Source organism: Mytilus galloprovincialis, chromosome 9 (genome assembly GCF_965363235.1).
Source record: "Mytilus galloprovincialis chromosome 9, xbMytGall1.hap1.1, whole genome shotgun sequence".
NCBI lineage: Eukaryota > Metazoa > Mollusca > Bivalvia > Mytilida > Mytilidae > Mytilus > Mytilus galloprovincialis.
In genome coordinates this window covers 26,628,304-26,652,876 of record NC_134846.1, presented here as the reverse complement: position 1 = coordinate 26,652,876, position 24,573 = coordinate 26,628,304, and the positions used below count along the sequence as shown (strand labels likewise).

General features: G+C 34.1%; 1 protein-coding gene across 2 annotated transcripts in view; it reads left to right on the top strand.

The window, feature by feature from the left end:
- The window catches only part of LOC143044714 (integrator complex subunit 10-like), a 195,991-nt gene that overhangs the window by 78,528 nt on the left and 92,890 nt on the right, over positions 1 to 24,573 (top strand). For both annotated transcript variants that reach the window (XM_076216801.1, XM_076216800.1), the window contains exons 7-8: positions 4,204 to 4,366; positions 9,759 to 9,913. In XM_076216801.1, coding sequence (XP_076072916.1) covers positions 4,204 to 4,366; positions 9,759 to 9,913 — 318 coding nt within the window. The remainder of the gene's footprint in view (positions 1 to 4,203; positions 4,367 to 9,758; positions 9,914 to 24,573) is intronic.

Sequence of the window (24,573 nt, the reverse complement as noted above, 5' to 3'; positions counted from 1 at the left end):
TTACATATAGTGGCAGCTGAGGGTGAAACAAACAATTTTTTCTCTCAGAATCAATAACAAATTATTTTTTACTCCAAAAACTGGAAACAAACTTTTTTTTCCAAAAAAAACCATAGCTGAAAATTTCTGAAAATGAAGTCAGTTGGAATGTTGGTGAATTTGTATTTTCCTTTTGCAGAACCTCAATATAAAATTTTCGTCAAACAGTAATGATATTATTAGCACCTTTATCAGTGGGGACTAAAACAAATTCCTTGGCTATAGTTCTTTTAATTTATTTTTGATACGCGAAATAGGGTTTTTATACGACCGCAAAAATTGAAAAATTTTGGTCGTATATTGGTATCACGTTGTTACGGTTGTTGTTAAGAGTAAAATGTTCTTTAAAATGTTGTATACGAATATCAACTATCTTCATTACTGAATTAAAAAATTTGTAAGGGTTCCACGGAACCCTGGGTGTCTCACCTACTTTTTCTGTTAATCACACACTCAACAAAAATGATGAAAAAAAATCAATAAAATTATTCCTCTTGATACTTATCTTTTGATTGTCAGAAGCTTCTGTCCAAGTTCGTTAAAAATCCAAGCTAGTTTAAGAATCTTAAAAATGTTTTAAAAACTTTAACTGCAGACTGTATGTAATGTTAACTGGAAGAAAAGTAAGTCCATTTATAAGAAAATACAGGAAAAATGGAATTTTATTTTTACAAAATTTACTTCTGGATACTATCTTCTGATCATAAACAAGCTTGTGGCCAAGTTTCGTACAATTCCAGGATAGTTTAAGAAAGTTATTAAAATTTTTAAAACTTTAACCACAGAGTGAATGTAATGTTTCCTGGCAGAAAAAACTAAATCCATTTATAAGTAAAATACGGAAAAAATGGAATTTTATTTTTACAAAATTTACTCCTGGATACTATCTTTAGAACATAAACAAGCTGACAAGCATGTCAGTTAACTGCTAGTAGTCTGTTGTTATTTATGTATTATTGTCATTTTGTTTATTTTCTTTCGTTACATCTTCTGACATCAGACTCTGACTTCTCTTGAACTGAATTTTAATGTGCGTATTATTATGCGTTTACTTTTCTGCATTGGATAGAGGTATAGGGGGAGGGTTGAGATCTTAAAAACATGTTTAACCCCGCCGTACTTTTGCGCCTGTCCCAAGTCAGGAGCCTCTGGCCTTTGTTAGTCTTGTATTATTTTAATTTTAGTTTCTTGTGTACAATTTGGAAATTAGTATGGCGTTCATTATCACTGAACTAGTATATATTTGTTTAAGGGGCCAGCTGAAGGACGCCTCCAGGTGCTGGAATTTTTCGCTACATTGAAGACCTGTTGATGACCTTCTGCTGTTGTTTTTTTCTATGGTCGGGTTGTAGTCTCTTTGGCACATTCCCCATTTCCATTCTCAATTTTATTCTGTCCAAGTTTGGTAGAAATCCAGGATATTTCAAGAAAGTTATTAAAATTTCAAAAACTTTAACCACAGAGTGTATATTTGTGGACGCTGCCAACGACACCAATGACAACGAGAACACCGAGGCCGATGGAATGTAGGATCGCTATGTCTAGCTTTTTTGAATAAAGTCGAAGGCTCAACAAAAAAAGAGTCCAAAGATTTTTTGTCATTTTTTTTTACCCATTTCAAACAGTAAGTACGGAGTGAGTCTTGGATATTATTACGACACTCATTCCAATTAATAATTGGTGGGGGACGATATTTGGGTCCTTTACTGAGAAATGATTTTAACTCTCAGTTGCAAACGATGTTAAGGTCTCCTCTTATGGGAAATGGGGCCATAAGTGTATTCGGATTTACTGCAATTTCATGACATACCGGTAGGTGTATTTTCACTGATATTTACATCTTTACACAATTGGCTATAATTAAACACATATTTCCGTGTAGATTTCTTGTAAATATAACAAATAAGAGGGAGTTCAGTATTATCAAGATATCCAGGAATTTGGTCTTTAACAGAATGGTCCTTAAAAATACCTGCAATATTTTAATACAAAATCAAAATCTTTATTGACATACTTTATTTTAATAAAATGTTTTTTATGATCTTCATGGCTATCAATTTTGGGAAACAGTTTGGAATAACAATATGCCATTATAATTTGAACGATTTCATACTTGGGACTGCAATATGAAATTGTGTTGCAATCCTCTAAAATTTTATTGAATTTATTTATAGGTAAAGAACAGAGCTTGTTTAACAGATAATGTCTGCCGTTGTTCTTTGAAACATTTGTTTTGATTGCGATTTTTTCTACGTCCATGAGAACGATTTTTTCAAACAGTTTTAGAAACTATATCAAAAATGTTAACAGAATCGATTCTTGATATGTTACCAATTCCCATGATATTATCATTCAGACCGAGAGAGTAGACTGTCTGTAATTTTTTAATCCAATTTAATTCAATTATTTTCTGTGATCATACAAACTTTGAATGAAATTCACCAGGCTGCTTATTAATTACTTCTAAATGTTGAACTGTTAAATATTTAATAGGATGATTATGCTTCTTAAGATGTTAATAAATGATACTTTTGAATTTATTGGGTCTTTCAAAACGATACAGGTGTTCTTGCGTGCGTTTAGAGAAATATCGTTCAGTTTCACCTACGTACTGAATACTGCACCCCGGTTTGTTTCATGTGAGTAAATAAATAATACTGTTTGATTTTCAAGTTATATCAGTTTCAATATTTAAAGAAAATGTGCGACCATTAAACTAGGACATTACCATATTGTAGGTGGAAAGACGGGGACATGAAAGTCATCTTTTGGCATGACACTTAGGGATAGAAGGGTAACCACGATTTTCATTGTTAAAAATGTTAGCGATGGTTGTATTTTTAGATAAGCGATTTTGAAGATTGAGAGGTGTAGATACCCTTTGAAAAAGTTTAGTATTTAATATTTTTCCATTTCTAAGCTTCATATTTGTTTTTTGGTATGTGGATTTTATAAGAAAGGAGCAAAGACTGGTGTCCAGAATATGAACCAGCACACAGTGAATTGAATAATTTGAATATGAGAAAACTGTTCGGCTAAAGACGTCAAACACTTTTTAACCGGATTTTTGTGACAAAAATGTTGGTTATTGATTTGGGGATGTACGGCGGGCGGGCGGGCGGTCGGGCGGGTGGGCGGGCGGCAATCAAATGTTGTCCGTGCATTAACTCATGAACCGTTCAACCAAAGCTTTTTAAATTTTAATATGTTATTACTGACAACTATACGAAGGTCAAGTTCAATAATGGCGATTTTGACTTTTACCGTTCAGGAGTTATGGTTCTTGAAAGGCGGCAATCAAATGTTGTCCGTGCATTAACTCATGAACCGGTCAACCAAAGCTTTTAAAATTTTAATATGTTATTACTGACAACTATATGGAGGTCAAGTTAAATAATGGCGATTTTGACTTTTACCGTTCAGGAGTTATGGTTCTTGAAAGATTGAAAAATGGAGTTTTCAGTCGTGTCCGTGCATTTACTCATGAACTGTTCTACTAAAGCTTCCCAAATTTTAATATGTTGTTACTGATGACAGAATGGAGGTCAAGTTCAATAATGACGATTTTGACTTTTACCGTTCATGAGTTATGGTTCTTGAAAGATTGAAAAATGGTGTTTCCCGTCGTGTCCGTGCATTTTCTCATGAACCATTCCACCAAAGCTTTTGAAATTTTAATATGTTGTTACTGATGACAAAATAGAGGTCAAGTTCCATAATGACGATTTTGACTTTTACTGTTCAGGAGTTATGGTTCTTGAAAGATTGTAAAATGGCGTTTCCATTCACGTTGTTGCATTTACTCATGAACCATTCAATCTAAGCTTTTCAAATATTATTATTTCAAAATGTTGATACTGATGACAAAATGGAGGTCAAATTTGATATTGATGATTTTCACTTTCACCATTCATCAGTAATGGTTCTTGTGATATTGCCAGGACACAAATAAATGTAAATAAATCTGGTTTGCTGTCGTTGTGACAGCCTCTTGTTGTAACTACTATGAGCTCCCAGTGGGGCCTGTTTTATACAGGCAATGCATTTCAGATTGTGAGATCTTGTTTCTGTTTTGAGTTTATTTATACATGTATATATATACCCCACATCTTTTATTAAAGTGTTTCATGTGATAAAATGGAAATATTTGATTTATTATTATAGATATCCTGTCACCAGCTAAGCTCAGCAGAAGGGCATCAATATCTGGCTTGTTAGACAAAGAATGTCAAATTCCTGACCCATGGGAGAACTTACAGAAACTTGTTATACAGATTGGACACCATCTAGGATGGGATATTGATAAACTATTTTTCAATCAAACAAGGTACAATTACTGTTCATAGGTTGTACGTCTGCAAATATATACAATACAATTTCCCATAAGAACTCCTCAATCAGGATATTACTTTGTCAAAATTATCTCCCCATAAAGCCAGCTTATATTTACAATCGTGAAAATGGAATTCATTGTAGGCATAATGACACGCTGCCAATTTAGACCTTGAAAACCGATAAATTTATCAAAAAGCAATATTACAATCCTCCTATAACAGTTGAATTTTATAAGACAAATGTTGCTTCTTGCTATGGAGAATTATGTAATTTACTTTTTATACAACCATAAAAAATGATTTTGCGTTCAAATAATGCTTTGATGTTATCCTCATCATCATCTGCGTCGATTTTCTCCGAAGACACATTTGGTTTCAGGAAAATAACTTGAGGGTAAGTAAATGGATCACTATGACATTTTACCAGAAGGTTCAATTTCACTAAAGGAAGGTTTGGATTTATTTTGGGGGTTATGATACCAACAGTTTAGGAATTAGGGGCCAATTTAAACAGATTAGTCATATTGTTTACATTGGAGCCTGTGCATGTGTTGTTTCTGGAGGGGTGGAACTTTATAAATCCGTTGGCTTTTAACTCTCCCTTTTGCCAAATATGATTATCTGCTGCATCGGTTACACCCTCAAATTTCATCAGTGGTCACATGCTTTTTGATGTCCAGATACAGTTATTTAAGTACAGTTTTTGACAGACATTTTGGAATATTAAATCCTAACTTATTCAACTCTTCCAAAAATTGTTCAATTTTCTGAATTTTCCATATCCCATTGTGAGCTGCGTAATGCATTTTGTTCCTTGTTGTATGGATGTTGACAGTTTCTTGAATGACAGTTATGTCTGGTTGAAGAATCCATGATATTTTGATTGCAAAAATTTTTTTTATGATCATATGATGTTGTTGTCAGCGATGTCTTCGGATTTGGTTCGGGACAATAACTTAAGTTTAAGTGAATAGATCTCTATGAAATTTTACAAGTAGCTTCAATACCACAAGAAGTAGGTTGGGATTGATTTTGGAGGTTATGGTATCAACAGTTTAGGAATTAGGGGCCAAAAACAAACATTTTTGAAGTATCTGAACCATTACTGGTGTCTAAGCGTATGGATCACTCTGAAATTGTACCAAAAGGTTCAATATTACAGGCGAAGGCTGGGATTGAGTATGGGGGTAAAAAAAAGGGGCCAAAAACAAGCATACTTTTAGTTTCTGGACAATAACTTGTGTTTTAGCGTATTTAATAAAGGTTCCACACCACAAAGGGAAGGCTGGGATTAAGTTTGGGGGTAGTTACTCTAAGGAGATGGGAGTTTTTATGCCCCATTTATGGGCATTATGTTTTCTGGTCTGTGCATCCGTGCATCCGTCCGTTTGTCCCGCTTCATTTTTTTTCCCTTCAAAATTTTGAAATTTCAAAGTTTTGAGAAGTTTCAAGAAATCTTCAATTGGACAATTTTGTGCAAAAGATTTTTAAGATCTTTGACATATTTATTTAAAGTCAGAAACCTACATATAATGTGAAAAAATAGATCACAATCCAAATTCATACAGTATCATGCTTGAATATTGTGTCCAAACCTTGATGCAACTGTTCAGGGATCCACCTCTAATTTTATTAGAAGTTGTTACAGTAAAATCAAGAAAATATTGATAAACTGAATCAGATTCAAGTTCTGGCCACACCAATTTGATCAATAGTTCTTTGGATTTTCCCGCTCCTGTTTTGGAGAAATTGACTTTTCAAAAAAAAAAAAAGAAGACCGCTTCTGCCAACTTTTGGGCCTCATTCCGCTCCAAATTAGTTTATTCTTGACATTTCTTTATCTCATAGATGTTTTTTTTTGTGCATATTATTGTGTCAATCAATTCAAATCTTGTGATAAATCCATTTTTTAATAAAAGGTCAAAAATTGGGATGCCAACATGAAGTTGTGTCAGATCATTGCCAAGGACAAGTAGTTATTAAACACACAGTTATTTGAAATGCATTTCATTTTACATATGAAGACCTGTTCTAGGAGACAAAATAAAAAATCCTTCGTTAGATGACCATGATCACATCAGAACTTGTTAAAACAATTGTCATTCCGAATCATTGTATCAACAGACAAAGTCCGAAATGACCCTGATGTCCAACGGCTGTTTGCCAGACAAGATATGATGTTGTTGTCCTACAGCCCCAGTTTGTCTGGCAAAACAGCCATTGGACGTCAGAGTAATCTCAGACTACAGCAGACACAAATAGAGCTCTCTGTCTTGGATGAAATTAAATTCACCTGATTTGAAAAAAAAATGACAGATTTTAAAACAGATTATTAAATCCTATTTTGATGAAAACCCCATATCCCCTTATTAGTTTATTGACATGCAATCAGAACTCTTTTTTAAGGGCCAAATTTAAGAGTTCCTACATTAGAGAGGGAAGTGGTGGTATCGAGATTGGCATGCTAATAGGGATGTATTATTGGTGCAATTACTTCCAGTTTGAAATGCATTGCAGATTTCAGGGGCACTGAAAGGAAAATGTATTTTGCCAAATCAGAATAATGTGAATGTGATTAAAGAACTTGGGTATTTTAAGGGAATGTTTCAGTACACTGAGATCATAGCAATATAACTATTTTACTCAGGATGTTGTTGAAATATTCACCTAACTCGTTATGTTGATCCTACTATGAAAAATAGTTCCACTAGATGTCAAGCAGCCAATAAACAATCAACACCATATAATGAAATCAACTATAACAAAGATATTTAATATTTTTCAAGGGCATTTTTTTGACTTTATACACATATTTTAATTGTATTCCACACAATATATTTACCCAACTAACATAATACTTCTTGCTAAACTTCATCCTCTATGCTTCCTTAATATATACACATGTATGAATTTAAATGAAAATTCATGCAGTCATAGCTTATTTGATGAAAATAATCAAAATTTTACTAAACCAAAGTGAACCAGAAAGTTTGGTATGGTATAGACTGTACTGCAAGCACAGATACCTCAAATTATATGCTTAAGAGCATGTTTCTCCTCCTTTTTAGCTCACCTGGCCCGAAGGGCCAAGTGAGCTTGTCCCATCACTTTGAGTCCATCGTCCGTCGTCGTCGTTAACTTTTACAAAAATCTTCTCCTGAAACTACTGGGCCAAATTAAACCAAACTTGGCCACAATCATCATTGGGGTATCTAGTTTTAAAAATGTGTCCGGTGACCCGGCCAACCAACCAAGATGGCCGCCCTGTCTAAAAATAGAACATAGGGGTAAAATGCAGTTTATGGCTTATAACTCAAAAACCAAAGCATTTAGAGCAAATCTGACATAGGGGGTAAAATTGTTTATCAGGTCAAGGTCTTTCTGCCTTGAAATTTTCAGATGAATCGGACAACCTGTTGTTGGGTTGCTGCCCCTGAATTGGTAATTTTAAGGAAATTTTGCTGTTTTTGGTTATTATCTTAAATATTATTATAGATAGAGATAAACTGTAAACAGCAATATTGTTCAGCAAAGTAAGATTTACAAATAAGTCAACGTGACTGAAATGGTCAGTTGAATCCCTTTAGGAGTTATTGCCCTTTATAGTTAATTTTTAACCATTTTTGTAAATCTTAGTTATCTTTTACAAAAATCTTCTCCTCTGAAACTACTGGGCCAAATTAATCCAAACTTGGCCACAATTATCTTTGGGTCATCTAGTTTAAAAAATGTGTCCGATGACCCGGCCATCAAATCAAGATGGCCGCCATGGCTAAAAATAGAACATAGGGGTAAAATGCAGTTTTTGGCTTATAACTCAAAAACCAAAGCATTTAGAGCAAATCTGACCGAAGTAAAATTGTTTATCAGGTCAAGATCTATCTGCCCTGATATTTTCAGATGAATCGGACAACCTGTTGTTGGGTTGCTGCCCCTAAATTGGTAATTTTAAGGAAATTTTGCTGTTTTTGGTTATTATCTTGAATATTATCATAGACAGAGATAAACTGTAAATAGAGAATATCATATGGCTTATTCAATATCTCATCTGTATCAACCCGAGACACCAATATAATCCCAAGAGCTCTGCTCGAGCGATTATATTGGTTGAGGGTTGATATGGTGTGTGATATTGAAAAAGTCATATCATATACACTTTATTATATACATATACTTCACTGAGATTTTTTTATGTGACATGACGTCATACTGATAAGGAGGTTTGAAATGACGTCATACAGATTATATGTTTGACATGACGTCATACAGATTAGGGGTTTGATAAAGCCTTTGCAACAGTGACTGCAATCGATGACGTGACGTCATACAGATTAAAGGTGTGATAAAGCCTTTGCAACCGTGCTAATATCGATATCATCACGGGTGGCTGATACAGCACGCTTGCCAATGATTGTATTACACATACAATTTATCTGTATTTACTACTAAGTATATAATAAACAGCAATAATGTTCAGCAAAGTAAGATTTACAAATAAGTCAACATAACCTAAATGGTCAATTGACCCCTTAAGGAGTTATTGTCCTTTACAGTCAATTTTTAACAATTTTCATAAAATTTGTAAATTTTTATTAACATTTTCCACTGAAACTACTGGACCAAGTTCATTAGAGATAGAGATAATTGTAAGCAGCAAGACTGTTTAGTAAAGTAAGATGTACAAACACATCACCATCACCAAAACACAATTTTGTCATGAATCCATCTGCTTCCTTTGTTTAATATTCACTTAGACCAAGGTGAGAGACACAGGCTCTTTAGAGCCTCTAGTTCTTTAAAGTAAACCAGTTTTAACATCTACGTTAAATTCTAAATTGCACAATTTCAAAAAAATTATACTGCTTGTTCCACTTGTAGAGCGCCCGCCTCAACAAAAGTAATTTTCAAGAAATATATAAAATTAAAAAATTCGCTCTTTCGCCCCATATTTTTTTGGAACTTTTTTCCGAAGAACTAGAAATCAAATTGGTGTGGCCTCTCCAAAAAAATTACTAGAAGTGTTTAGAATAAGATAAAATAAAATACCACCTTTAACTGTGTAACAATTAAATTATGTCCCAGGTTATACCCCATTTTTACGGTCCACCGAACATAGAAAATGATAATGCGGATCGGGCATCCGTGTACTTGGAACACATTCTTGTTGTTTTCTGTTCTCAAACTGTTGAAAGTTTTCCTCAAATGAATTTTATTATACCTATAAAAAATGCTTAATACCACAAAACTCAGATCAAATACAAATTTGGGTAACTTCACTTCTTTAGTTATTGAGTTATGTCCCTTTGTAGAATTATATGCAAGCAGGGCAGCATCTGTATCCCATGGACACATTCCCCATTTATTTTAATGATGTATATATTTCAGAGACATTCAGTGCCAGCAGATCCTTAGTTTACATCACAGATCTCAACAGGTGAAGACTAGTAACAACACTAAACAAGTACTGTTCACAACAGTGGTTGTATTCCTTGAAAGTCTGTATTCTTATGTATCTAGTGTGGATCCAGATTCTTTTATAGGTATTACTTATATATATTTATATAGATAACCTGACCTTCAGTACAAATAAACTCATCATAGATACCAGGATTAAAATTCCGTCTTCAAAAGACTCATCAGTGACGCTGGAATCAAAAACTGTTAAAAAAGCCAAATAAAGTACGAAGCTGAAGAGAATTGAGAACCGAAAATTCCTAAAAGTTTTGCGAAATACAGATAAGGTAATCTGTTCCTGAGGTAGAAAAGCCTTAGTTTTTCCAAAATTCGAAGTTTTTTAAACAGTTAATTTATAAAAACAACTGCTTAATTCAAGGTTATTTTATATGAAACCAGGATTGATTTATATCTGGGTTACTGTAAAAGAACTTATTTTCGCAAGCGATTTATTTTCGTGACTTTCCCGAGTAGAAAAATAACGTGAATATAAATAGCTGCAAAGAGGTCTCGAAAGGTAAAACGCGAAATAAAGTATCCGCGAAAATAAGTCGGTTTACAGTATGTGCCAAAAAATAATGTAACTTTTCTTTCTTGCCAATATCTGTATTTGTTTCTAAATTTTCGGTGGTTTATCATCTTCTTATTTTAGATTGTTTACCACCCTCACATATTTGGTACAGTTGATTTGCATTAAGTCAAAAATCAACTTGACTGGACTGGACAAAATTATTCAATTATGAGCAAAAGTGTTTCATAATAAATAGAATGCATAAAATTCTGTATGAGATTTTTGTAATACAGATATTTTGAACATTCTTGCTTTTTAGCTCACCTGGCCCGAAGGGCTAATAATAGAACATAGGGGTAAAATGCAGTTTTTGGCTTATAACTCAAAAACCGAAGCATTAAGAGAAAATCTGACAGGGTTTAATTGTTTATCAGGTCAAGATCTATCTGCCCTGATGTTTTCAGATGAATTGGACAACCCGTTGTTGGGTATCTGCCCCTGAATTGGTAATTATAAGGAAATTTTGCCGTTTTTATACGACCGCAAAATTTGAAAAATTTTTCGTCGTATATTGCTATCACGTTGGCGTCTGCGTCGTCGTCGTCCGGCGTCCGAATACTTTTAGTTTTCGCACTCTAACTTTAGTAAAAGTGAATGGAAATCTATGAAATTTTAACACAAGGTTTATGACCACAAAAGGAAGGTTGGTATTGATTTTGGGAGTTTTGGTCCCAACATTTTAGGAATTAGGGGCCAAAAAGGGCCCAAATAAGCATTTTCTTGGTTTTCGCACTATAACTTTAGTTTAAGTGAATAGAAATCTATGAAATTTTGACACAAGGTTTATGACCACAAAAGGAAGGTTGGGATTGATTTTGGGGGTTTTGGTTCCAACAGTTTAGGAATTAAGGGCCAAAAAAGGGCCCAAATAAGCATTATTCTTGGTTTTCGCACAATAACTTTAGTATAAGTAAATAGAAATCAATGAAATTTTAGCACAAGGTTTATGACCACAAAAGGAAGGTTGGGATTGATTTTTGGAGTTGAGGTCACAACAGTTTATGAATTAGGGGCCAAAAAGGGGCCCTATTAAGCATTATTTTTGGTTTTTGCACCATAACTTTAGTATAAGTAAATAGAAATCTATGAAATTTATCCACAAGGTTTATGACCATAAAAGGAAGGTTGGGTTTGATTTTGGGAGTTTTGGTCCTAACAGTTTAGGAATAAGGGGCCCAAAGGGTCCAAAATTGAACTTTGTGTGATTTCATCAAAAATTGAATAATTGGGGTTCTTTGATATGCCGAATCTAACTATGTATGTAGATTCTTAATTTTTGGTCCCGTTTTCAAATTGGTCTACATTAAGGTCCAAAGGGTCCAAAATTAAACTTAGTTTGATTTTAACAAAAATTGAATCCTTGGGGTTCTTTGATATGCTGAATTTAAAAATGTTCTTAGATTTTTAATTATTGGCCTAGTTTTCAAGTTGGTCCAAATGGGGATCCAAAATTAAACTTTGTTTGATTTCTTCAAAAATTGAATAAATGGGTTCTTTGATATGCCAAATCTAACTGTGTATGTAGATTCTTAATTTTTGGTCCAGTTTTCAAATTGGTCTACATTAAGGTCCAAAGGGTCCAAAATTAAACTAAGTTTGATTTTAACAAAAATTAAATTCTTGGGCTTATTTGATATGCTTTATCTAAATATGTACTTTGATTTTTGATTATGGGCCCAGTTTTCAAGTTGGTCCAAATCAGGATTCCATATCAAGTATTGTGCAATAGCAAGAAATTTTCAATTGCACAGTATTGCACAATAGCAAGAAATATCTAATTGCACAATATTGTGCAATAGCAATTAATTTTCAATTGGAGTTATCTTTCTTTGTATAGAATAGTAGTTGATAATATATGTTGGAAATTTGCCAGACATGACTATGATGTCATTTTCTATTTTTATTTGCCAATAACTTTATGTAAATAACTTCATTGGAAATTTGCCAATATAAAATGTTGCTGATGAAGCTTTTTTTCCTTATCTTATCTAAAATGTTTTAGATAATGTATGTTGGAAATTTGCCAGACATGACTATGATGTCATTTTCTATTTTTATTTGCCAATAACTTTATGTAAATAACTTCATTGGAAATTTGCCAATATAAAATGTTGCTGATGAAGTTTTTTTTATTGTTTTATACAATAAACAATGTATATTCACTTTTACTACCAACCAATCTTTACCATTCAGTGATAACAAGCACTTTATTTTACATTTTAATATTTTATGATGTATTTAAAAGAGTAGTTATTGTTGCAAACTCCATTAGAAATTTGAATTGATATCAGTTTTGGAAAAAGGGAAACGGGGATGTGAAAAAAGGGGGGGGGGGGGGTTAAATTTTTCTCATTTCAGATTTCATAAATAAAAAGAAAATTTCTTCAAACATTTTTTTGAGAGGATTAATATTCAACAGCATAGTGAATTGCTCAAAGGCAAAAAAAAACTTTTAAGTTCATTAGACCACATTCATTCTGTGTCAGAAACCTATGCTGTGTCAACTATTTAATTTTAGATTTAAATAAGAAGAAATCTTTAATTGATTTGTAAAATCTTGACATTTGTTTTGTGTAAAAAAACCCATGTAATGTCAAAAATTTGATCACAATCCAAATTCAGAGCTGTATCACGCTTGAATGTTTTGTCCATACTTGCCCCAACTGTTCAGGGTTCGACCTCTGCGGTCGTATAAAGCTGCGCCCTGCGGAGCACCTGGTTGGTTATTATCTTGAATACTATTATAGATAGAGATAAACTGTAAACAGCAATAATGTTCAGCAAAGTAAGATTTACAAATAAGTCAGCATGACCAAGATGGTCAGTTGACCCCTTAAGGAGTTATTGCCCTTTATAGTTAATTTTTAACATTTTTCATAAATTTTTGTAAATTTTTAGAAAATATTTTCCACTGTAATTACTGGGCCAAGTAAGATCTACAAACACATCACTATAACCAGAACACAATAATGTCATGAATTTATCCGTGTCCATTGTTTAATATGCAATGGACCAAAAAGACCAAGGTGAGCGACACAGGCTCTTTAGAGCCTCTAGTTGGTTATTATCTTGAATATTATTATAGATAGAGATAAAATGTAAACAGCAATAATGTTCAGCAAAGTAAGATCTACAAATAAGTAAACATGACCAAAATGGTCAGTTGACCACTTTAGGAGTTATTGCCCTTTATAGTCAATTTTTATGCCCCACCTATCACCTACGATAGTAGAGGGGCATTATGTTTTCTGGTCTGTGCCTCCGTTCGTTTGTTCATTCGTCTGTCTGTCTGTGCGTCTGTCTGTGTGTCCGTTCGTTTCAGGTTAAAGTTTTTGGTCAAGGTAGTTTTTAAAGAAGTTGAAGTCGAATCAACTTGAAACTTAGTACACATGTTCCCCATGATATGATCTTTCTAATTTTAATGCCAAATTCTAGTTTTGACCCCAATTTCATGGTCCACTGAACATAGAAAATGATAGTGCGAAGTTCAGGTTAAAGTTTTTGGTCAAGGTAGTTTTTGATGAAGTTAAAGTTACATCAACTTGAAACTTAGTTTTCCAAATTATAATTTTGACCCTAATTTCACGGTCCACTGAACATAGAAAATGATAGTGCGAGTGGGGCATCCGTGTACTATGGACACATTCTTGTTAACCATTTTTCGTAAATCTTAGTAATCTTTTAGAAAAATATTCTCCTCTGAAACTACTGGGCCAAATTTAACCAAACTTAGCCATAATCATCATTGGGGTATCTAGTTTAAAAAATGTGTACAGTGCCCCGCCCAACCAACCAAGATGGCCGCCATGGCTAAAAATAGAACATAGGGGTAAAATGCAGTTTTTGGCTTATAACTCAAAAACCGAAGCATAAAGAGAAAATCTGACTTGGTTAAATTGTTCATCAGGTCAAGATCTATCTGCCCTGAAATTTTCAGATGACTCGGACATTCCGTTGTTGGGCTGCTGCTCCTGAAATGGTAATTTTATGGAAATTTTGCTGTTTTTGGTTATCTTGAATATTATAGATAGAGATAAACTGTAAACAGCAATAATGTTCAGCAAAGTAAAATCTACAAATAAGTCAAACATGACCAAAATGGTCAGTTGACCACTTTAGGAGTTATTGCCCTTTATAGTCAATTTTTAACCATTTTTCGTAAATCTTAGTAATCTTTTAGAAAAATCTTCTCCTCTGAAACTACTGGTCCAAATTTAACCAGACTTGGCCCTAATCATCATTAGGATATTTAGTTTAAAAAATGTGTCCGGTGACCCGGCCAACCAACCAAGATGGCCGCCATGGCTAAAAATAGAACATAGGGGAAAAATACAGTGTTTGGCTTATAACTCAAAAACCAAAGCATTTAGAGCAAATCTGATGTGGTAAAATTGTTCATTAGGTCAAGATCTATCTGCCCTGAAATTTTCAGATGAATCGGACATTCCATTGTTGGGTAACTGCCCCTGAAATGGTAATTTTAAGGAAATTTTGCTGTTTTTGGTTATTATCTTGAATTTTATTATAGATAGAGATAAACTGTAAACAGCAATAATGTTCAGCAAAGTAAGATCTACAAATAGGTCAACATGACCAAAATGGTCAGTTGACCACTTTAGGAGTTATTGCCCTTTATAGTCAATTTTTAACCATTTTTCGTAAATCTTAGTAATCTTTTAGAAAAATCTTCTCCTCTGAAACTACTGGTCCAAATTTAACCAAACTTGACCATAATCATCATTGGGGTATCTTGTTAAAAAAATATGTCTGGTAACCCGGCCAACAAACCAAGATGGCCGCCATGGCTTAAAATAGAACATAGGGGTAAAATGCAGTTTTTGGCTTATAACGCAAAAACCAAAGCATTAAGAGCAAATCTGACAGGAAGTAAAATTATTGATCAGGTCACGATCTATCTCCCCTGGAATTTTCAGATGAATCTGACAACCTGTTGTTAGGTTTCTGCCCCTGGATTAGTAATTTTGAGGAAATTTTGCTGTTTTTTTGTTATTATCTTGAATATTATTATAGATAGTGATAAACTGTAAACAGCAATAATGTACAGCAAAGTAAGAACTAAAAATAAGTCAGTATGACCAAAATAGTCAATTGACCCCCTAAGGAGTGATTGCCCTTCATAGTCAATTTTTAACAATTTTCTTAAAATTTGAAGATTTTCAATAACATTTTCCACAGAAAGTACTGTTATAGATAGAGATAATTGTAAGCAGAGATGCAAACAGTTTTTTTTCCCTGTCAGACATTGGGGCCTGCAGGGTACGAAGTTTTTGCCAGACCCATCACATCTCTGCCAGACCTATATTTTCACTCACAAAAATTTATTTTCGTAATATGAAAAAAAAGCCCCCCCTTTTTTCCATTTTACACCACCCCTAGATGTAGAGTATAAAAAGTATTATCAGTTTCACCTCAAGAAATTTTCAATTTATCATGAATAAATGTTAGCAGTTAATAAAAATAAAAAATTCTTACTGTTTATAAATAACAATGAAATATAACTGTTTCCTGTTAAGGGGTTTCCCGAATTTTCCCGCCAAAAAGCACATGGCCTTTAACAATTGTAAACAAAGCATTCAATTTGTGATTATGGATAACAGCTTTAATTAATTGAATTTAGATATAGATATTCAACTTAAGGTACATGCAATCAGGCAATGTTTTTACTATTTTCTGGATTAATACTAATTTGAAAGAAAATTTTAGTATTATTCAGAATATTCAGTGACCCATATATTTTTTGAACTCTGCTACGGAGGTCAAAGTTACATCATTTTTTTCAAATCAATGGTGTGTATTCTCTGTTACAACTTATCAACTGCGTTTGATATAAATATTTCAATAAATTAACGGTGTCAAACATACGATTTCAAAACTGAAATTAATTCTGCAAAAGGTTTACTTTTTATTTTTATGGAAGGATAAAGTAATGTCAGGCTATGATATTTATCATTAAAACAGTTTGAACTCCCAATTTCTATTATGTAATCGAAGCCTTGAATGTTGTTCTATCTGATCATGCAACATGGTTGTAAAATCACAATTTTAAAAACAAAATACTCTGCTGGGACTGACAGGGAATTAAGTTTTGGCTGACCCAAGCAGACTAAAATATTGCCAGCCATCAGGTCCTGCACAGCAAAGAGTTTTGCCGGACCTGCATAATTTCTGCCCCTTAGGTCTGACAGGTCCGACGATTAGTTACATCTCTGTGTAAGCAGCAAGAATGTTTAGTAAACTTGGCCACAATCATCATTGGGGTATCTAGTTTAAAAAATGTGTCCGGTGACCCGACCAACCAACCGAAATGGCCGTCATGGCTAAAAATAGAACATAGGGGTAAAATGCAGTTTTTGGCTTATAACTCAAAAACCAAAGCATTTAGAGCAAATCTGACATCAGGGGCGGATGCAGGAATTTTCGAAAGGGGGGTGCTAATCCAGGGCAAAGGGGGGGGGGGGGGGGTGCAGGGGGGGTGCAGGGGGGGTGCAAAACATATGTCCCGATACAAATGCATTGATCAGCAAAAATAAAGGAGGGGTTCGCACCCCCGGAACCCCCCCCCTGGATCCGCCACTGGACATGCGGGTAATATTGTTCATCAGGTCAAGATCTATCTGCCCTGAAATTTTCAGATGAATCGGACATTCCGTTGTTGGGTTGCTGCCCCTGAAATGGTAATTTTAAGGAAATTTTGCTGTTTTTGGTAATTATCTTGAATATTATTAGCTCACCTGGCCCACAGGGCCAAGTGAGCTTTTCCCATCACTTTGCTTCCTGCGTCCGTCGTCTGTCATCCGTCGTCCGTCGTCTTTAACTTTTACAAAAATCTTCTTCTCTGAAACTACTGGACCAAATTAAACCAAACTTGGCCACAATCATCATTGGGGTATCTAGTTTTAAAAATGTGTGGCGTGACCCCGCCTACCAACTAAGATGGCCGCCATGGCTAAAAATAGAACATAGGGGTAAAATGCAGTTTTTGGCTTATAACTCAAAAACCAAAGCATTTAGAGCAAATCTGACTGTGGTTAAATTGTTTATCAGGTCAACATCTATCTGCCCTGAAATTTTCAGATGAATCAGTCAACCCGTTGTTGGGTTGCTGCCCCTGAATATGTAATTTTAAGGAAATTTTGCTGTTTTTGGTTATTATCTTGAATATTATTATAGATAAAGATAAACTGTAAACAGCAATAATGTTCGGCAAAATAAGATTTACAAATAAGTCAACATGACCAAAATGGTCAATTGACCCCTTTAGGAGTTATTGCCCTTTATAGTCAATTTTTAACCATTTTTCGTAAATCTTGGTCATCTTTTAGAAAAATCTTTTCCTCTGAAACTACTGGGCCAAATTAAACCAAACATGGCCACAATCATCATTCGGGTATCTAGGTTTAAAAATGTGTCTGGTGACCCGCCCAACTAACCAAGATGGCCGCCACGCCTAAAAATAGAATATAGGGGTAAAATGCAGTTTTTGGCTTATAACTCAAAAACCAAAGCATTTAGAGCAAATCTGACATGGGGTAATTTGTTTATCAGGTCAAAAACTATCTGCCCTGAAATTTTCAGATGAATCGTACAACCTGTTGTTGGGTTGCTGCCCCTGAATTGGTTATTTTAAGGAAATTTTACTGTTTTTGGTTATTATCTTGAATATTATTATAGATAGAGATAAATTGTAAACAGCAATAATGTTCAGCAAAGTAAGATTTACAAATAAGTCAACATGACCAAAATGGTCAGTTGACCAATTTAGGAGTTATTGCCCTTTATAGTCAATTTTTAACCATTTTTCGTAAATCTAAGTAATCTTTTACAAAAATCTTCTCCTCTGAAACTACTGGGCCATATCAATCCAGACTTGGCCACAATCCTCATTGGGGTATCTAGTTTAAAAAATGTGTCTGGTGACCCGGCCAACTAACCAAGATGACCCAAGCCTAAAAATAGAATATAAGGGTAAAATGCAGTTTTTGGCTTATAACTCAAAAACCAAAGCATTTAGAGCAAATCTGACATGGGTGAACAATTTTTATCAGGTCAAGATCTATCTTCCCTGAAATTTTCAAATGAATCAGACAACCTGTTGTTGGGTTGCTACCTTAATTGGTAATTTTAAGGAAATTTTGCTGTTTTTAGCTCACCTGGCCCGAAGGGCCAAGTGAGCTTTTCTCATCACTTGGCGTCCGGCGTCCGTCGTCGTCGTCGTCCGTCGGCGTCCTGCGTCCGGCGTTAACTTTTACAAAAATCTTCTCCTCTGAAACTACTAGGCCAAATTAAACCAAACTTGGCCACAATCATCATTGGGGTATCTAGTTTAAAAATTGTGTCCGGTGACCCCGCCAACTAACCAAGATGGCCGCCATGGCTATAAATAGAACATAGTGGTAAAATGCAGTTTTTGGCTTATAACTCAAAAACCAAAGCATTTAGGGCAAATCTGACAAGGGGTAATATTCTTAATCAGGTTAAGATCTATCTGCCCTGAAATTTTCAGATGAATCTGACATTCCGTTGTTAGGTTGCTGCCCCTGAATTGGTAATTTTAAGGAAATTTTATTGTTTTTGGTTATTATCTTGAATATTATTTTAGATAGAGATAAACTGTAAAAAGCAATAATGTTCAGCAAAGTAAGATCTACAAATAAGTCAACATGACCAAAATGATCAGTTGACCACTTTAGGAGTTATTGCCCTTTATAGTCAATTTTTAACCATTTTTCGTAAATCTTAGTAATCTTTTAGAAAAATCTTCTCCTCTGAAACTGCTGGGCCAAATTATTTGAAACTTGGCCACAATCATCATTTGGGTATCTAGTTTAAAAATTGTGTCCGGTGACCCCGCCAACTAACCAAGATGACCGCCATGGCTATAAATAGAACATAGGGGTAAAATGCAGTTTTTGGCTTATAACTCAAAAACCAAAGCATTTAGAGCAAATCTGACGTGAGTAAAATTGTTAATCAGGTGAAGATCTATCTGCCCTGAAATTTTCAGATGAATTGGACAACCTGTTTTTGGGTTGCGGCCCCTGAATTGGTAATTTTAAGGAAATTTTGCTGTTTTTGGTTATTATATTGAATATTATTATAGATATAGGTAAACTGTAAACAGCAATAATGTTCAGCAAGGTCAGATTTACAAATAAGTCAACATGACCAAAATGGTCAGTTGACCTCTTTAGGAGTTATTGCCCTTTAAAGTCAATTTTTAACCATTTTTCGTAAATTTTATATATCTTTTACTAAAATCTTCTTCTCTGAAACTGCTGTGCCAAATTGATCCAAACTTGGCCACAATCATCTTTGGGGTTTCTTGTTTAAAAAATGTGTCTGGTGACCTGGCCATCAAACCAAGATGGCCGCCACGGCTAAAAATAGAACATAGGGGTAAAATGCAGTTTTTGGCTTATAACTCAAAAACCAAATAATTGAGAGAAAATCTGACATGAAGTAAAATTGTTAATCAGGTCAAGATCTATCTGCCCTGAAATTTTCAGATGAATTGGACAACCTGTTTTTGGGTTGCGGCCCCTGAATTGGTAATTTTAAGGAAATTTTGCTGTTTTTGGTTATTATATTGAATATTATTATAGATATAGGTAAACTGTAAACAGCAATAATGTTCAGCAAAGTAAGATCTACAAATAAGTCAACATGAACGAAATGGTCAATTGACCCCTGTAGGAGTAATTGACCTTTGTAGTCAATTTTCAATCTGCTTCCTTTGTTTAATATTCACATAGATCAAGGTGAGCGACACAGGCTCTTTAGAGCCTCTAGTTGGTTATTATCTTGAATATTACTACAGATAGAGATAAACTGTAAACAGCAATAATGTACAGCAAAGTAAGACCTAAAAAGAAGTCAACATGACCAAAATGGTCAATTGACCCCTTAGGAGTTATTGCCCTTTATATAGTCATTTTTTTTTTAACAATTTTCACAAAATTTGTAAAATTTTACTAACATTTTCCACTGTAACTACTTGGTCAAGTTCATTATAGATAGAGATAATTGTCAGCAGCAAGAATGTTCAGTAAAGTCAGATCTACAAACACATCACCATCAACAAACCACAATTTTGTCTTGAATCCATCTGTGTCCTTTGTTTAGTATTCACATAGACCAAGGTGAGCGACACAGGCTCTTTAGAGCCTCTAGTTATAGATAGAGATAAACTGTAAACAGCAATAATGTTCAGCAAAGTAAGATTTACAAATAAGTCAACATGACCGAAATGGTCAATTAACCCCCTAAGGAGTTATTGTCCTTTATAGTCAATTTTTATACGACCGCAAAATTTGAAAATTTTTTCGTCGTATATTGCTATCACGTTGGTGTCGTCGTCTGCGTCGTCGTCGTCGTCGTCGTCGTCCGAATACTTTTAGTTTTCGCACTCTAACTTTAGTAAAAGTGAATGGAAATCTATGAAATTTTAACACAAGGTTTATGACCACAAAAGGAAGGTTGGTATTGATTTTGGGAGTTTTGGTCCCAATATTTTAGGAATTAGGGGCCAAAAAGGGCCCAAATAAGCATTTTCTTAGTTTTCGCACTATAACTTTAGTTTAAGTTAATAGAAATCTATGAAATTTTTGACACAAGGTTTATGACCACAAAAGAACGGTTGGGATTGATTTTGGGAGTTTTGGTTTCAACAGTTTAGGAATTAGGGGCCAAAAAAGGGCCCAAATAAGCATTATTCTTGGTTTTCGCACAATAACTTTAGTTTAAGTTAATAGAAATCAATGAAATTTAAACACAATGTTAATGACTACAAAAGGAAGGTTGGTATTGATTTTGGGAGTTTTGGTCCCAACATAATAAGGGGCCCAAAGGGTCCAAAATTAAACTTTGTTTGATTTCATCAAAATTGAATAATTGGGGTTCTTTGATATGCCGAATCTAACTGTCATGACTGTGTATGTAGATTCTTAACTTTTGGTCCCGTTTTCAAATTGGTCTACATTAAGGTCCAAAGGGTCCAAAATTAAACTTAGTTTGATTTTGACAAAAAATGAATCAGTTAGGTTCTTTGATATGCTGAATCTAAAAATGTACTTAGATTTTTTATTATGGGCCCAGTTTTCAAGTTGGTCCAAATCAGGATCTGAAATTATTATATTAAGTATTGTGCAATAGCAAGTCTTTTCAATTGCACAGTATTGCGCGATGGCAAGAAATATCTAATTGCACAATATTGTGAAATAGCAAATTTTTTTTTAATTAGAGTTATCTTTCTTTGTCCAGAATAGTAAGCAAGAAATATCTAATTGCAAAATATTGTGCAATAGCAAGATTTTTTTTTAATTGGAGTTATCTTTCTTTGTCCAGAATCAACTTAAATCTTTGTTATATACAATATACAATGTATATTCACTTTTTACTACCAACTGATAAATTAAAATAATCTTTACCATTCAGTGATAACAAGCAGTTTTTTTACATCTTAATATTTTATGATGTATTTAAATGAGTAGTTATTGTTGCAAACTCCATTAGAAATTTTAATTGAGATTAGTTTTGGAATAAGGGAAAGGGGGATGTGATTAAAAAAATTGGGTTCAATTTTTCTCATTTGAAATTTCATAAATAAAAAAGAAAATTTCTTCAAACATTTTTTTGAGAGGATTAATATTCAACAGCATAGTGAATTGCTCTAAGAGAAAACAAAAATTTTAAGTTCATGAGAACACATTCATTCTGTGTCAGAAACCTATGCTGTGTCAACTATTTAATTACAATCCAAATTTAGAGCTGAATCCAGCTTGAATGTTGTGTCCATACTTACCCCAACCGTTCAGGGTTCAACATCTGTGGTGGTATAAAGCTACGCCCTGCGGAGCATCTGGTTAACAATTATCATCAAATTTTTATATTTTTATTCACATTTTCCACTGAAACTACTCGACCAAGTTCATTATAGATAGAGATAATTGTAAGCAGCAAGACTGTTTAGTAAAGTAAGATGTACAAACACATCACAATCACCAAAACACAATTTTGTCATGAATCCATCTGCTTCCTTTGTTTAATATTCACATAGACCAAGGTGAGCGACACTGGCTCTTTAGAGCCTTTAGATATAGATAGAGATAAACTGTAAATAGCAATAATGTTCAGCAAAGTAAGATCCACAAATAAGTCAACGTAACCAAAAAGGTCAGTTGACCCCTTAAGGAGTTATTGCCCTTTAAAGTCAATTTTTAATTATTTTGTAAATTTTGTAAATTTTTGTAAATTTTAGCAAAATATTTTCCTCTTTTACTAATGGGCCAAGTTCATTATAAATTGAAATAATTGTAAGAAGCAAGAATGTTCAGTTAAGTAAGATCTACAAACACATCACCATCACCAAAACACATTTTTTTCATGAATCCATCTGTGTCCTTTGTTTTATATGCACAAAGACCAAGGTGAGCGACACGAGCTCTTAAGAGCCTCTAGTTTATGGTTGGATCCGCCCCTGTCATCTGTGTCCATAGGGACACAGTCCCCATTTATTTTCTATAGTACTAGATAATAAATTTTGCACCTTTTTTGGAAAGTGCAAATTTAAACGCGCACTTACTGTCAAATTCATGTTCACAGATTTGTCTCAAATTGTCATATTTGTTTTGTAACAATGTTAAACATTTATCCAAATTATAAAAATTATAAGATAAACCATTTACAGGGCATGATAATATGTAGCTTCGTTTCGTGTATATTTAACCGGATTTTTGTGACAAAAATGTCGGTTATTGATTTGGGGATGTACGGCGGGTGGGCGATCGGGCGGTCGGACGAGCGGGCGGCAATCAAATGTTGTCCGTGCATTAACTCATTAACCGTTCAACCAAAGCTTTTAAAATTTTAATATGTTGTTACTGACAACTAAATGAAGGTCAAGTAATGGCGATTTTGACTTTTACCGTTCAGGAGTTATGGTTCTTGAAAGATTGAAAAATGGAGTTTCCAGTCGTGTCTATGCATTTATGCATGAACTGTTCTACCTAAGCTTCCCAAATTTTAATATGTTGTTACTGATGACAAAATGGAGGTCAAGTTTAATAATGACGATTTTGACTTTTACTGTTCAGGAGTTATGGTTTTCCAGTCGTGTCCATGCATTTACGCATGAACTGTTCTACCAAAGCTTCCCAAATTTTAATATGTCGTTATTGATGACAAAATGGAGGTCACGTTCAATAATGACATTTTGACTTTTACAGTTCAGGAGTTATGGTTCTTGAAAGATTTAAAAATGGAGTTTTCAGTCGTGTCCGTGCATTTACGCATGAACTGTTCTACCAAAGCTTCCCAAATTTTAATATATTGTTACTGATGACAAAATGAGGGGGGATAGGAGGTGTCCTGATCCCGAAATCCCGGGCTTAATAACACGAAAATCCTGAAATCTCGAATTTAAATAATGTAAATCCCGACGTCCCAAAATCCGAAGTTAAGAATTCCCGGATCCCGAAAAGGGTCAATCCCGAAATCCCGAGCTTAAAAACACCCGATCCCGGAGTCCCGATCCTATCCCCCCTCCAAAATGGAGGTCAAGTTCAATAATGACGATTTTGACTTTTACCGTTCAGGAGTTATGGTTCTTGAAAGATTGAAAAATGGTGTTTCTAGTCGTGTCCGTGCATTTTCTAATAAACCATTCAACCAAAGCTTTTGAAATTTTTATATATTGTTACTGATGACAAAATAGAGGTCAAGTTCAATAATGACAATTTTGACTTTTACCGTTCAGGAGTTAAGGTTCTTGAAAGATCGTAAAATGGCGTTTCCATTCACGTTGTTGCATTTACTAATGAACCATTCAATCTAAGCTTTTCAAATTTTAATATGTTGATACTGACTGCAAAATGGAGGTCAAATTTGATATTGACGATTTTTACTTTCAGCATTCATCAGTTATGGTTCTTGTAATATTGCCAGGACACAAATAAATGTTAAAAAATCCGGTTTGCTGTCGTTGTGACAGCCTCTTGTTTAGTCTAAACGCCATTCAATTAACTGTTGAGATGACCTCCTGAATACCACTAATGCCCATATAAGCAATATAAACATAAATATAGATATAAATAGATAGCAGAACTAGTGCAATTGGAAACATTTAGGTATATTTAATTTCATTTATAGATTAAAAAT